Consider the following 15,921-nt stretch of genomic DNA (forward strand, 5'->3'; position numbering starts at 1 on the left):
ACGAGAGATGGCTGAGTGCGCCAAGAGCACTTGTTGGTCTTGCAGAGGACCCAGCTCCCACACGGTGGTTCACGACTCTCGGCAACTGCAGTTCCAGGAGATCCAATGCTCTCCTCTGACTACCACGGACAGCAAGCACAGACACGCACAGGCAAAATACTCACACGTTCAAAACATTGAAATTTTAATAAAAAAAATTTAAACAGTACATAGTACTCCACTAATGTGTGCGATTTTATGCCTTTGTGTATCAGTTAAACTAAGAGCGCTGGCTGCTCTTGTAGGGACCTGGGTTCAATTCTCAGCACCCGCGTGGTGGCTCATAACTGGCTATAACTCCAGAGGAATCGGACTCCCTCTTCTGGCCTCTGCAGGTACCTGGCGCATGTATACACTGGGCAAAACACCCAGACAGACACATTTAAAAAGGAAAGAAAGAATCAAAGAGAACAGCCGTAGGGTCTATGCAGGTGCCACCATTTTACTCAGGGGCTTGAGCACCAGGGATACGGTGTGATGGCTGAGGGATGAAGGCACAGCCTCAGGATGTAGGGCTGCAGGAGAAGCGGGGGTGTGGGGGGGGGTGGTGACTTTAGTTTCATCTATTTGTTTATTGCTGTAGTTTTAGCTAAAATGAACCCCCATTTTACCGGCGCTATGGAAAATATCTTAAAATTTAAAAAGTCTTTGCTACATCTTGCCTTCACACTGAGGCCCACTCTGAGCACTCCGTGTCTTTATCGGTGCTTGGGAGGAAGTCCAAGGCTTCATGCACGCTATGCTGGTACCTAGGCCAGCCCCTGCCCTTCTGCCCACCAGTTGCATCTGTGGCTCCCACAGTTTGGACCCGGGTGGCGATGCTTTGTCTGCATCCTCAGACCAAGGGACAGGAAAATCCCAGCCTGTGTGGCACATACAATCTGCAGCCTGTTTTGACCAAGCTCCAGCTCTAAAGATGATTTTCTGTTTTAATGGTGAAAAAAAATCAAAAGAAAGCCAAAGATTTATGACAGCTGAAACTTAGATCAAATTCCATCGGCAGCTCATGTCCCTGGAGCCTGGCCACAGAGACTTGTTTACCTCCTTTCTCAAGCTGCTTTCTGCCACGAAGGCAGAACCAATCACCCGTGTGGCTCTGTGACTCTGGCTCAGGATATTTGGCTCTTTGTGGACAAAGTCAGCGGACCTCAGGTCTGGACGTCTCCATGGGAATGTAGGGTATCTCTTCCCTTTTGTATTCCAAGTGTTGAGAACACAGCCAGCACACGGTAGTGCTTAGCAAACCTACCTGAACAGATGGATGTGTGTGTAGGGCCTGTTGCTTCAACCTACTAAAGAATGTGAAACACACACACACACACACACACACGCGCGCACACACACACACACGCACACACGCACAGACTGTCACATTTTCCAGCTGTCTGGCAGATATCACTATATAGTCTTCGTGAGCACCGGCAGAGACGTCCCTGAAGGAAATAATGAAGTGGGTGTCAAAACCTGAACTTGGCACCAGGAGGGTGAGCCTTTACGTCTCTGAAATATTGACATACCTGGCTTCTTGGAAGGGATCTCTTTCAGCACCTGCTCCCGGCTGATGGGCTATGCTGCATGCGTTGCACTTTGCTGCCCTCTGGTGGTTATTTCGAGAAACTGCCACCAAGGAACATAAGACTTAGCCGCCTAGGATACCTTCATTCAATTTTATTCAGTGAACTTACCAGAACGGCAGGAGTTTATCAGCTTGGGCAAGGCCCCTCCCGAGTCCCCACTCACATCCTCCCCTGGGGTAATTGGGGGTAACAGCAACTTCTCTGATGGGGAGATACTAGCTACCCGCTCCAGGTCTCTGCAGGACTTCCAGCTTGGCACACTATTCATGTGTACTCCATCCTGACGGAGTAGGAAGGTGGTCTTGCTCGCTGTGAGTCAGGGACCCACCTAGAGGGATGCACGATGCACGCCTGTTCCCGGGTTTACTGCACATTTGGGAAGGTACCTCTGTGGGTGAGGACCGCTTGGAACAGAGGGAGCCGCTCCATGCACTGTCACGGGAAGTGGATCTCTTATCAACCCCAGGGTAACAGAGAAGTGGTTTATGGCTTAGATCTGAACTAGCCTCCCGAAGGCTCCCGCATTCGAAGGCTTCGTTCTTGCGGAGCAGTGTACGGAGGCGAGACTTCTGGGAAATGACAGGCTCATGAGGACTATGGCCTCGGTGATGAATTAACCCATTGATGGCTTCCTAACTCGATGAGAGGTGATGGTAAGGGAGGGGGTAGCTAGAGGGGGTAGCTTGAGCATGCCTCTGGCAGCCTTATCCTAGGTCTCTCCCTATGTCTGTCTGCTGCGCATGCGCGCGCGAGCCGCTCGGTTCTACCGCACACTCCCTAGCACTGAGTTTCACCTCAGTACAGGCCCACAGGATGGAGCTACGCATCAGTGAACCAGATCCTGTGAAACCGTGAGCCAAAAGAAACCTTTCTTCCCTTGATTTGTCTGAGGCGTCTTGTCGGAACAAGAAGTTGACAGAGTGGTAATCACGTGCTTCTCAGCACATCCTCACAGTACTAGCGACTGCTCCCTGCCTGCCTCTGCCTTAGGAACCCCACCCAGTCTCTGGCTCAGGCCTCTCTGTGGGTGGTGGTTTGTTTGCCACAAGCAGCGGGCAGGTGGGGGTGGGGGTGCGTGGAAGGCAGATGAGCGGACGGATGACATGGAGGAGTGGGTGGGAAACTGGAGATCTTGTAGCAAGTTGAGCTCTGGAGAACCCTGCGTCTGGCCCAGGTCCCCACTCCACCTTAGCCTCAATATCGCAGCACCTTCACGTCCTATGCCCGCGCTCCCCGATCTTCACTCCCACCTGGGCGCTCATCCCAGCTCCCCCACACCAAGCCCACCGCGGCTTTGGAGGCCCTACCGAAGCTGATGCCAGAACCTAGATCCGGGTCCCTCAGAGATGGCGCCCTTCCCAACCCTCCTCCCAGGCTCTCCAGCTGTCATTCATCCTCGCCAGGGTGCATATTACCAACAGAAATGCTTGCCCCCTCACCATCTGTCTCACCATGAGGCGGCAGCGCAGGCTGAGGAGGCAGCAGAGGATGGGGACTTCAGTCTCTCTCCTGTGTCACTAGCACCTAAGAAGATTCTGATCTCACTTTAGGGAATGGCAGGGGCTTGACACCCCCCATGGGTTGCTAGTTCAGTCTACAGGTTTTACCAGAACCTATCAAGAAGACTGTGTGTAGTGCGCCAAACTCCAGCACAAGGGGGTGGTAGGATCCATGCGCCCTGTATGCTTCAGGCAGCCTCCCTCTCTTCTCTGAATCTGTTTCCCCATCAGAAAAAGAAACTGTAACTCACAAGGGTGCTGTGAGCTTTGGGGGGAGAAATGAAGCCATTGGAAATGAGAAAGGCAACTCTTTCTGAGCTGTATTTATTGCAGTGTACAAACCGCCGTGGCTGGGCCATCAAGAGCTCTGCCAGCCTGTGCCGGGGGGCAAGGATATCAGGTGCCCAGCCAGCCCACCTGGCAGCAGCTCCCAGCACCCCACACAGCTGAGTAGTCAGGGCCTCTGTGGACGGTGCTGACACAGGAGCTGGAGTCCTGGGCTCTACGTGCTGCCTGCAGGTTGGAGTTAAAACCTGGCTGTCTTCCAACAGCCTGCAGACTCCCAGCTTCTCTATGGTTTCTGGTGTCAGCCCTGCATCCCTGCACCACTGCAATCAGCTACAACTGAACAGCAGGCAGTACCTGCGGATGAGGACCTGTCTCAACACAGTTCCTACCGTGCTCCCGCTCCCAAGCAGGTCATTAACCTCATCCAGATTGCACAGATATCTCATCACAGAACCCATGTCTTCCTCCGTCTGGTCTGCAGTACCAGTGGAGACCAAAGCAAAACAGGTCTCACCACTCCACTCCACTCTTATAACCCACTGCGAGAACAGACACATCAGGGTGGTGAACCTTTGAACCAGCCCACCCCTCCATTTGCCCAGCGCAAGGGTCATGTGACACCTACCACCCCTTTGGGCAGCTAGATTGTCCAAGCCTGAACTGCTTTGCATCCTTAGAAGTTTGCAAACCACTGCAGGTAAGCCGGGAAGGTACTGAGGCGAGGTTGTAAGAAAACCAGCAGCAGAGAATGTGGTACTCATGTGCCCTCTGGTGGCCATAATGCAGAACTGCAGGCATGGAGGTTTTTGAACCAACCCTTGAGCAGTCAGTTCACCCTCACCAATACCAGGCATTCCCTGAGTACAATCCTCTTGCCCTCTTCCCAGCATTCAGCCACTCTCTGGGCATTCTGACACCCACCTCTGGCCCCAGCACCTATGGGACCTCCCCATTGTGCCCTCTTAGGGGTGATCAACAGAACCCCGTTCTTCGGATCTTTATGCCTTTCTTTTTTTTTTTCTTTTTTTTTTCGGAGCTGGGGACCAAACCCAGGGCCTTGCACTTGCTAGGCAAGAGCTCAACACTGAGCTAAATCCCCAACCCCCCTTTATGCCCTTCTTGAGGCTGAGGCACAGCAGCCATGAGAAGTATGCCAGAAATAGCCCTCGGAGGTTGGAAAGGCCTACTCTCAGATACTAGCGGTCAGGTACATAGAACAGACCAGGTGAGGTGCCTCTGTGTCCCAATACAGATGACCCTGACACTCAAAAGCTGGTGTGGCCACAGCCGTTCCCCAGGAGGAGCAGGAGATGTGACCTTGAAGGCAATAAGACGCCCACTTGGAAGGCTGTCTCAAGGGAATAGTCTACCCTGACCTACGAGGCCTTGGTTGAATCCAGGCCAGGGTCCCCCCTGGAGAACTCTGTAGAGGCCTTGCCGCCAACAGAACCTTCAAAGACGGTGAACTTAAGCCACTGTTTTTCAAAGTGTTTATTGAGTCGCTCATAGCCATCACCATGTGTGGTCCTGAGAGGCAAGCGAGAGAGAGAGAGAGGATTCTTGGACCCATTTCAGAGGCTGTGACACTGAGGCCAAGGTGAGCTCCAGGCAGGTTCAAGGTCATGGTGAATATGGAGTGGTCTGAGACAGCAGGCTCCTAAGCCACACAGGGATACATCCCACAGTAGACTAGGGAACGCAGGTACATGCCCTACCCTCCTGGCTCCATCTCCCTTAGAGCTCTGGAAGGGCCACCACCTCACAGCAGCGGGGTGGAGACTCCAGGTGTACTCACGAGTGCGCACACGTGCATGCCACGCACACGCACACACAGGCACAGGCACACGCACGCACACACACACACATACACACACACACACACACACGACACATGTGTACACCCCACACACACAGCTCTGTGGTAAACAGCCCCAGTACAGCCCCAGTACAGCCCCAGTTCAGCCCCAGTCCAGCCTCAGTGGCTTCCTGAGTACCATGCTCACAGAGCCTCGGGCTCAGGTCATAACAGACGTCCCACAGGCCTTGCCATTGTGAGTGAGGCAGAGCGTCCTAGGAGGCCCCCACTACAGCCCCGTGGGCCAGGCATGTGGCCATCACCCCCGGCAGCCTCACCAGTTGGCCTTTACTGCCTCGATGTCACTCACGAGGTTCTGGGCCAAGCAGATGCCACATATCTGTAAGACAGAGAGTAGGTGAGGAGGAGCAGAGAGCTTCAGGCAGGAGTGGGGTGGGGGGAGAGCCAAGGCTGTACCTGGAGGAGGGCAATGGCCACCAAGACCCCGGCCACCACAATCAGGTTATCTTGGAGCCACTTCTCAAACTGGCCCACGCAGCCTTTGGTGTAGATGGAGCCTTGCTGCTCCAGCTCCTGAGGGGACACAGGACCAGGCTCAGCCTGCCTGCCTCAGCTCAGACTGCCCGCCTGCCCCTCTTCCACCTTGCCGAGCCCACTGTCCTCCCCAACAGTGTCTTCTGCCACAGGGCCTTTGTACAGGGGCTGGCTCCTTCCCTGGGTCTTAGCCTGGCTGCTCGGAAGAGGCTTTCCCTGACTCAGACCCTACCCATCAACCCTCTAAGTTCTCATCTGAGCTGTCCCAGGACTGTCCATTTAATGTGCCTACGATTTCGTGTTTTTCTCCTTCTACTCCCTGGGTGTGGAAGCGCTGTGTTAGCTCTGGATCGACCAAGGTCTAGAGCGAAGCCAACCACAGCAGGTGTTCACAGAGGTGGAATAAGGAATCCAATACCTCAAACCCACCCAGGGCTGGTCCCACCCCACAGAAGCCCTTAGACCTTCCACGGGAGCTCATGAGAGGCCCCTTGCCGTCCCCTATATTCCAGGCTACCCTTAACCCTGTCCCCACGCCCCTCACCAGTTTGAGTCGGATGTCATAGCCACACTGGGTATTGAGGACGTCTTCCTGAGGGGAGACAGGCCATTAGCAATATGCTAAGGGAACACCCGTGGGTTCCCCCTCAGCTGTAATGCCCTCCTTCACAGGGAAGCAAATGGAGGCTCAGGTTTTCCCAGGCCCACTCATCTGCAGTGAAACTCCAGACTTCTCAGTTCTCTCACGGACACTGGAGCACACTCGCGTGCAGCTCCTACCACGGGGACCCTGCCTCCTCCCAGGGCCCCACTCACCGCAGGGTCCCTAACACAGCAGGAGAAGGGCACCCCACAGCGCTCGCGGCTTGGGTTCAAGTCAGTGCAGTTGAAGTAGATGTTGAGGTTCCAGTCATTGGGCCCTCGGGCTCCACAGCAAGACCACTGGGGGGAGGGAGAGCCCAGAGTGAAGGGGACACAGCTGGCTACCAGGCCCAACCCTAGAGCCTCACCCAAAGTAGGGAGGGAGAGACAATTTCCACCCCACCCCCCACCCCCCAGCAAACAGGCCTGGGTCATAGGAATCAGAGTGGGTAGGGAGACTGAGATGAGACACTAAGCAGCAGGCGTGGCTTCCTCATTGACTTCCCTTAGGGGACAGAGGCGCTTCAGACTCACTGCATAGACAGGAGAGGAACGGCCAGATTTCCCTCCCTGCCCCTTTTCCATCCCAATCCACTCCCCAAATGCCTGCTGTCATCATGCTGGAGTCTCGGTTCCCCTCCCTAGAATATGCTCTTGCCAGATGTGGCCACGGCAAGCCCACGTCTGCAGCAGTGCACGAGGACTAGCCTGGGACAGGGCAGAGCCCTGAGTGAGCTGCACCGGCTGCTGAAAAGCTGGCTTCGAGGCTGCGGAATTTCGGGATGAGACAGCTCTAGTCACAGACCCAGAGCCTGTGGGCACAGCCAGGGGCTTGACCATGTGGCCATGCGGCGTGCATGCGTGCGTGCATGTGTGTGTGTGTGTGTGTGTGTGTGTGTGTGTGTGTACGCACGGGTCTCAGACACAGCTGAGCCAGCACCTGCCTGTCACCTGCTAAGTGACTGCTGTCCCTGCTGGGGACCACTCCTGTTCTTTACACATACACACACACCACCATTCCTTCCCCCCCCCCCCCACAGCAAGGTCACCAGACAGAGGCTCCATTTCATCCCTCCTTCGTGTGTTCTCTCCTCCCGCCTCCCCTCTGCCCCTCCCCCAGCCCTATTTCATATGTTCAGCGTCCTCTCCACAACACACTGCCATCACGAAGGGAACAGGCTGCACATTTTAAAAAACACTGAATCTCCCCGCACCTGGCTCGGGGCCTGGCGTATGCCAGGCCTGTCCCAATTCCATACTGAATAGAGAAAGGAAGCACACAGGGGAACTGCAGGCTACAGGATTGCCTCTGCCCTGCACAGCTTCAGGCCACTCACTGCTGAAGGTGACTGGCTGTGACAGGGTGTGGCCCTGAGAGAGTATAAGGCCTGGAATGCGCAGGTGAGGATGGCTTCCAGGGCTCTAAGTAGAGTGCAGTTGTAGATGGGGCAGGATGCTTGATGGAAACAAGCTAGACTGGGGCTGGAGAGATGGCTTAGTGGTTAAGAGCTCTGGCTACTCCTCCTGAAGACCCAGGTTCAATTCCCAGCACCGACACAGCAGGTCACAACTGTCTGTAACTCCAGTTCCAGGGATCCTACGGCCCCTCTTCTGGCTTCTTCAGGAACAAGGCAAACAGTTGTCAAGCATGTGTGCGCGCGTGCGCGCGTGCACACACACACACACACACACACATACCCACTATGCACACACACACAGACACACACACACCAGACACACACACATATACACACACACCCACTATGCACACACACACAGACACACACACACACACCAGACACACACATATACATACACACGCGCATACACACACACGTGCGTGTGCACTCAGGCAAAACACCCATACAGACAAAGTTGAAAAAAGAAATGAAGCAACTGTATTGCTTTTGCTCTGATGCCTGCATAGGAACATAATCCCACAATGCACTTCTTGCCCATCACCAAACCTAAGTGTCAAAGTGACAGAAGAGAGCTGGCGGGGAGTTAAGATTGTACAAAATCGGGCTGGAGAGATGGCTCAGTGGTTAAGAGCACCGACTGCTCTTCCCAAGGTCCTGAGTTCAAATCCCAGCAACCACATGGTGGCTCACAACCATCTGAAATGAGTCTGATGCCCTCTTCTGGTGTGTCTGAAGATAGCGACAGTGTAATCATAATATATAATAAATAAATAAAATGTTTTTTAAAAAAAAAAAAAAGATTGTACAAAATCTGGGGCACAGTCAAGGGGCATCAGCAACACAGCCCCTGCACTCCATTTCCTCCTCTGGCCACAGTTTCACAAGCCTGTGTCTCTACAGGGCCAGGCTCAGGCAGCCTGGGGAATGAGCAGCTGACTTCTCCTGGACCAGGGGCCCTTAAAGGTTCCTTCCCTGGAGTCTGCTGGCCTGGGTGGGTTAGGAAATGGTCCACGCACACACAGAACTTGCTCCCTCTTTCGTGTGCCCATCTGGGGTCACTCGCATGGGGGCCCACGACGGACACCACACTCACGTATTCCTGAGCAAAGTCGATAAGGTTCTGAAGGTCAATATCGTCCCGGTAGGCTTTGACATTGTTGTTGATGAAGAGGTTAAGTTGGTCTCGGATCCAATCCTTGAACACGAAGGCCAGGATCCCGGCCGCCAGCTCCAGGAAGAAGATGAGGCCGAGGAACACAGAGAACTGGGTTGGGGGCATAGAGATGGAGGGCGTTGGAGAGGTGTGGCATCTGTGACAAGCTCCCACTACCTCTGCCAGGGAGCCACAGTCCCCAGGTGCCACCCTCTATTGAAGTGCTACCCCCTCCCAGCCCTGCCATGTGTGTGTGTGTGTGTGTGTGTGTGTGTGTGTGTGTGTGTGCTAGGCAAATGCTCTACCACTGAGCTTGCTCCCCTCAGTACCGTGTTATGTTGATAAAAGACAGCGTGGTTTTACCTGTTCCTGGTCTGGGCACCCTGACTAGGCAAGAACTGGATGAAAGAGGTTAGAAGTCTGGCAGGTCTAGGGTAGAGAGAGACTTACAAATTTGAGCAGGAAGGTGTTTTCCCGGAGGGCCCCAATGCAGCCGGCAAAGCCCAGCACTGACATGATTCCCCCAATCACCACAAACAGCCACACGGGGTCAAGACCGCCTAGATCTGTCAGCCCTGAGATGTTGGAAAGAACGCCCTGCACCAGGGAGTAGACAAGTGTGAGGGAGTGACTCCCCTTCCCCCTCACCCCCTGGGCAGCCCCAAGGGCTCTCTTACCTTCTCACCCCAGGCCCAGAGGCCGATGGCCAGGAACAGGGCTCCCAGCACCTACAACAGCAGGGAGGGAGAGTTCAGGGCTGGGTCCCAGCACCCAGGCTCTTAAACGTCCTTGACCGGTCCTTGACCGTCAGGAAGCTGAGAGACAGGCCCGCCCCCCACCCCAAAGCTGTGAGTGGGACTTGGCAGTTCATCTTCCAAGGACACCAGGCAGGGAATCTTTCCCATAGACTAGAGGGTCGGAGGCTACCTCTAACCTTGGGCTGGACGTCACCCCCTTCCTGGACTCTCTCAAAATGGAGCAGAATCCCTAGAGGCCCCAGCCTGGCTCAGAAAACATCTGGCCTCAGGCGCACTCGTGCCTTTGTTTTGGCTTCTTCGAGATTCATTTATTTATATGCACTGTTGCTATCTTGAGAAAGACCAGAAGAGGGCGCCAGATCCCATCACAGATGGTTGTGAGCCACCATGTGGTTGCCAAGAATTGAACTCAGGACCTCTGGAAGAGCAGTCAGTGCTCTTCACCCCTGAGAGCCATCTCTACAGCCCGTTTTGGCTTTTTGAGACAGGGTCTCATGGCAGTAGTCGAGGCTGGCCTCCAACTCTCTACGTAGCAACTGATGACCACGGGATCTTTGCCTTTTCTGGATCTCTACCTAGAACTCCTCTCCTTCTCGGTCCTCCTTGCTACTCAAACCCCAGCTGCCCACCGCCCTCTCCAGACACTTAGGTGTCTGTTTATCCGCTTGGTACTTCCTTTGTGCAGGGGTAGAGAGGTCAGAGAACAGGGCTAGCCTGTTCTCTGGTGTGCTCAAAGGACTAACAACAGTGCTCGCTCGGGGCAGAGGCGTCTGAAACGGAAGGTGAGGGTGGGCTGTGGATGTGTGTGTCAGGAGCCAGGGAGATGTCAGGATCCTGAAATGACTGTGGGGAGGAGGAGCAAGGGAAGAGGCTAAGAGGAAGCAGAGGAAGGCTGAACAGGAGGCTGTGCCATTTAGGAGGGGTTTGGGGAAAACAAAACATTAGCGAGTTCAAAGATGAGGTAAATCAGACAGGATGAGGCAGGGGACACGATGCTTAGCTGCCCCTGGCCCCATAACCAGCACAGAGAAGGCATTTCCAAGGCACCAGGGAAGGAAAGGGTGGGTGGGTGGAGGTGGGGTGTTGGTAGTGTCTCTCTCTCTCTCTCTCTCTCTCTCTCTCTCTCTCTCTCTCTCTCTCTCTCTCCTCTGATGGTGTGTCAGGGGTCAGAGGTGAGAGGGTGGCTGGCCTTTACCATCAGGGCTCCCCAAGCAAGGATCTGAGGCTAGACAATGAGAAAGAAGCACAGACTGCCCAGACAACACCTAGCCAGTGTCCAGACAGCATAGGTAGAGACAGGTAGAGAGGCGCAGACCTATGATCCCCACACTCAGGAGGTGGGACACCAGGAATTCAAGGTCCCAGATCCCTTCCCATCTCAGGTCTTCTGTCACCTTTCCCTACGTACACCTGCAGCCAACTAGATCTGGTCCAACTCTACTCTAAGACCCTGACTGTCCCATGCCGCCCAAGCATAGGTAGGACCTTAATGTTCTGTCCACTTTCACTTCCCCGCCCAAGCCGGGACTTTCATCTCCGCTCCCCCCCACCCAGAGTTACTTCAGCTCTGCCTTCCCTCCACCCACTGATAATCACCTGTTTCTCTAGACAAATGACTTAACCTCTCACCGTCTATTCATTCAGTCCCCTATCTGTAAACTACAGGTAATAATAAGGTAGTTGGGAGAACATGCCTCATCATGACCCATTTACTATGAAGCTGGTATAATCCAGCACTCAGAAAGCTCAGACAGGAAAACTGTAGCAAACTCCAAGCCAGGATGGGCTACAGAGTGAGACCCTGTCTTAAGCACAAAAAAAACCCCTCATTTAATCTAACAGCCCAGAAGACAAACTCTAATACCAGCCCCTCCTAGGCTAGAAACCTAAGACCCAGAGAGTAAAGTGGCTTGCCCAAAAACCTCTGGACTAGGCCTGCTACACTCAGGCCCTTTGACTTCCAGGCCAGCGCTCCCTGTTAGCTGCCCACACCCTTCAGAACAGAAGACTGCTGAAATTCAAGGACACCACCCCAGGGCAGAGCCAACGGATGGTGGTGGGTGGGGAACAGAGCCACTGAATTCTGCTGAATACAAGTTGGAAAAAAGGCCTTGCATAAAGGAAAGCATGCACAGCCCGCTTTGGTTATAGGATGGGGGGAGGGAGAAGAGAAAGATGACTTGGCAGGACCGGGACACGGATGCCACACAGAGGGAAGCCTCTGTTTGTTTGGTCAGCTATGGAATGCTGAATTCTGTTCCCAAGGGACAGCTCCCTGTTCTCAACTGGAGCTCCTCTTCCTGCAGAGGCACAGGGCTTGGCTTTTGTCACTCCTACCCTCCTGGCTCACATGCTTCTGAGCGTCTGTAGGGTAGACTCGCTAGGACCCAACCTCGCAACCCTCACCGCACCACGCCGGGAGTTGGAGTGGCAAGGAGGCGGGGCAGGGCTCGTCCGCAAATACCGCGCCCTTGCAGTCTTCCTGCAAACACTGCCACCTTTTTCTGCCCAAACTTGGGGCTGCAATGAGAGACTACCATCACCCCTCTGCTGGGACTGGGTCCCACCCCACCCCCAGCTATCCCAATAGCTCCCCAGAGCAGTTGGGGACAGGGCATCAGGGTAGAGGGGGTGAGGAACAGTCCCCGGTCACAAGCTTCGGAAAGGGTCTCCCCCACCAGCAACTGAGACCCCCTAGCCCCTCAGAGCGAGAAGCGACCCACGCTCACCCAGAAGACAATGTTGAAGCCAAACAGGAAGTATTTCCCGCAGCAGCCAACCTCAGGGTCCTGGAATTGCTGATGCTTGCCGGGCATGGTGAGCGGCCACCTGCCGCCCTGGGAACCCGAGCCGGGAACCGGCCCAGCCCTCTGCGGGCTGCCCAGGCGTGGAGCCGCCCCGGGCCTAGCCCGGCGGCTGCGGCTTCATGGCCAGAGCCACACAGCTCACTGGCTGCCCCGCCCGCTGTGGCACCGCCCCTGGCGCTCGGACTACCACGCCCGGAGTGCGGTGCCCTCATCCGACCCCGCCCTCCAACAGCGCTCCGGCCCCGCCCACAGTGTCAGTCCACACCCCGCCCCAGGACTGCTCGGTCTTCTTGGAGCTCCGCCCACGCCCCCCAGTCCCAGCCAGGTTCAGTCCTCACGGAGACCGGCTCATAGCATGACTCCACCCCCAGCCAGTCTTAATCCTCCCAGGCTCCGCCCAGGCCAAGCTGCTGTCCTCCCCGCAGCCCTGCCCACGTCCCGCCCAAGACTCTGCCCAGCCAACCTCTGTTTTTAAGACCCGCCTCTAAACCGGGTTTCGCCTCTGATCCGCCCCAGACCCCTCCTCCAACTGGCCTCAGTCCTCCCAGAGCTCCGCCCTACTCAGCCTCTGCTCTGAGCCTCGGTCCGCACCCTTGGAGCCACGCCCCAGACACCGTTTTTTTTTTCTTCTGGTCCAGCAGGCCTCACTCCTCCCCCAAGACCCTGCCTCTGGGCAAGGCTTTGGATACACCCCAGACACACTCAACCTCTTTCAACCACCACCTCTGAGGAATCCCCATCTCTTCTCTACATAAGCTCCCCAAGTCCTTCAGAGGCCCCAGATGAGCTAACTTGGCAAAGCTGGTGAGCCAAGTGTGACTGAAGCCCGTGGATCTCCAGTCTAAGGCTCAAGAACCAAGGAGTCCATTCCCCAGGGATAAGCCGTTGGGCATAGTGGGACTAGTGAACAGTGCCATGCACCCACACACAGTGGAGTTGAATACAAACAGGAGTGCCACGCCTGTTCCGTTTTTGCCTATCCCTACAGTAGCCCCTGTCCCATACCAACTCAGGCTTTCTCTGGTTTCCTTGGTACCCGGGACTCACCAGACTCCTTTTGAAACAAAACAGGATGGGGCAGATCCAGGTTTAGGTACACCTGATCTTAAATATTTAGATTCCAAGTTTGTTACAAAATGTTTATTTAAGACCAGATACAAGGGGTTGGGAATTTAGCTCAGTGGTAGAGCGCTTGCCTAGCAAGCTCAAGGCCCTGGGTTCGGTCCCCAGCTCCGAAAAAAAAAAAAAAAAAAAGAAAGAAAAAGAAAAAAGAAAAAAGACTAGGTACAAAAAGGGCCTCAGGAATCATTAGCGTCAAGTGGACCCCTTAAAAAAAACCATGGTGGGGGCTGGGGATTTAGCTCAGTGGTAGAGCGCTTACCTAGGAAGCACAAGGCCCTGGGTTCGGTCCCCAGCTCCGAAAAAAAGAACCAAAAAAAAAAAAAAAAAAAAAAAAAACCATGGTGAAGTCCAACTGTTGTAAAAATATAAAAATAAAAAAGTACGGTTGTCTTTTAAGCCCCCCCCCCAGGTCCTGCACCGAGGTGTCCCAAGATATCTGCTAGATATCTTGGTGGAAACACATCCCAATTTTGCGGTGGCCCAGTGTCTCCTGCTGCTGCACGCTTTGCTATATTCAAATCGTCACATAAAAGAACACACAACACAGTAATCTTTGATCCAATTGATAATATATAATTGCCCTCTTAAACATACAAAGCCCGGTACCATGCATCCCTTAAGAACATTGATAACAACCTATAAATACACAGAGTGAGATCTTTACATCAGCCTCCATTGTCTTGTCACAGCTTCTCAGCCTCTCCTCCTCTTCCTTCAAACTTTTCTCCGGCCCATCCTTCCTTCTCATCCAATGACAGGCCTTCTTCTATCTTGTACCTACCTCACCTGTGACATCATCCCACATTTCACCCCTTTTGTCTAATTAAAAAAAAAAAACAAAACTTTTTTCTCAGATATAAGCTGAGCACAACTATTATCATTTTGTAATTAAAAGCATAAAATATATCTAACACCCAGTCCAACATTATATCAGTTAAACAGAACATTTAGTTATCCATTCTAGCCTAAGAAAGGCTTAAGGGGGGTGTTGGGGATTTAGCTCAGTGGTAGAGCTCTTGCCTAGCAAGCACAAGGCCCTGGGTTCGGTCCCCAGCTCCGAAAAAGAGGAAAAAAAAAAGAGAGAAAGAAAGAAAGAAAGAAAGAAAGAAAGAAAGAAAGAAAGAAAAAAGTCTTAAAATCTATATCTTGGCTAGCTTGTATACTATCTGATAACTATCTAACAAAATATGTATTTCCAGAGTTAAACAGCCTGATAGGCTATGAGACTATAATCAGTCTTCAATCCCGTCAGAAATCTGAGAATGACCAAATATCTATACACATAGGAAGCCTAACATGACTTTCAGAACTGAGAGGTTGTAGAGACAAATCTCCACTAGCACAGTCCTCTGTTAGCAACATGTGAGCGCAAGTCTTCAGTCTTCTGGCCCAAAATCAACTGACAGACTCTTGAAATGCAGATTTTGAAGGGCAGATCACCCTGTCTTGGCAGAGTTTATCAGTCAACTCTTCTGCATAATTTGTCCTTCTCTGGACAGTATTAGTCTGCAGATGAAACAGGCAGTTTTGTCCAGTGGCTGCCTAGTCACAAAGTATTGCCTCATCTGGAGGTAGAGATGTTCAAATTCTTCATAAAATCCACCAAAGGGGAACTGTTAGGAGCAGATATGTCTCAACAAAAGATAAATAACTTTAAATCTCAAATTTTGTGGATTTCTGACATTTTTGAAAACCATCTATCTATATAAGACAATCTGGACTGTTGTCTTTATATCTTGTCTTGAAAGTTCTCTCACAAAGTCAGAGCCGTGAATTTGCTAGTTGGCCCTTAACTCACAGGTGTAATCAACTCAGAAGTTTGTAATGACATCATTAGAAGGACTGACTCTATACCTTGTACTTTTAAACTTTTAACAAATAAATTCTATATCAAAGCAAAGATATTTTTGCTTAGTTACCAAATGAGATTATGACTGTACAACTCAATCTAGCTAGTTCCTCCCTGTTAAATTACAACCAATTTTGGGGCTGGGGATTTAGCTCAGTGGTAGAGCGCTTACCTAGGAAGCGCAAGGCCCTGGGTTCGGTCCCCAGCTCCGAAAAAAAGAACCAAAAAAAAAAAAAATTACAACCAATTTTAAATTCCTCATAAAAACAATTTTAGAATAACTGCTTTCAGCCCCGCAAAGGTCCAGGGAGTTGGGGCGACGACTCCTCCATAACTTCAAGCTGTAGGTGGACGTTAAGATATCCTTGGTGGTAAGAGGGTAAGAAGAATGAATCAAATGCTGTAGCCGCTGTGTC

At 52.8% G+C, this 15,921-nt stretch overlaps 1 protein-coding gene across 7 annotated transcripts; it reads right to left on the reverse strand.

Moving 5' to 3' along the window:
- Positions 1–4,878: 4,878 nt before the first annotated feature.
- On the reverse strand, positions 4,879–12,683 carry Tspan17 (tetraspanin 17). 7 transcript variants are annotated; one of them, XR_015640754.1, is made up of 9 exons: positions 12,457–12,677; positions 9,647–9,697; positions 9,420–9,566; positions 8,910–9,080; positions 6,570–6,695; positions 6,298–6,341; positions 5,676–5,792; positions 5,537–5,598; positions 4,880–5,060 (listed from the first exon to the last, which is right to left on the reverse strand). XR_015640754.1 is itself a non-coding variant. In XM_087590382.1 (9 exons), exons 1-9 carry the CDS (start codon positions 12,541–12,543, stop codon positions 5,024–5,026), a joined length of 846 nt encoding a protein of 281 aa, XP_087446508.1. In that variant the 5' UTR covers positions 12,544–12,677; the 3' UTR covers positions 4,880–5,023.
- Positions 12,684–15,921: the final 3,238 nt, after the last annotated feature.

The sequence above is a fragment of the Rattus norvegicus genome, chromosome 17, assembly GCF_021556685.1.
Source record: "Rattus norvegicus strain SHRSP/BbbUtx chromosome 17, alternate assembly SHRSP_T2T, whole genome shotgun sequence".
In the NCBI taxonomy this organism is placed as follows: Eukaryota; Metazoa; Chordata; class Mammalia; order Rodentia; family Muridae; genus Rattus; species Rattus norvegicus.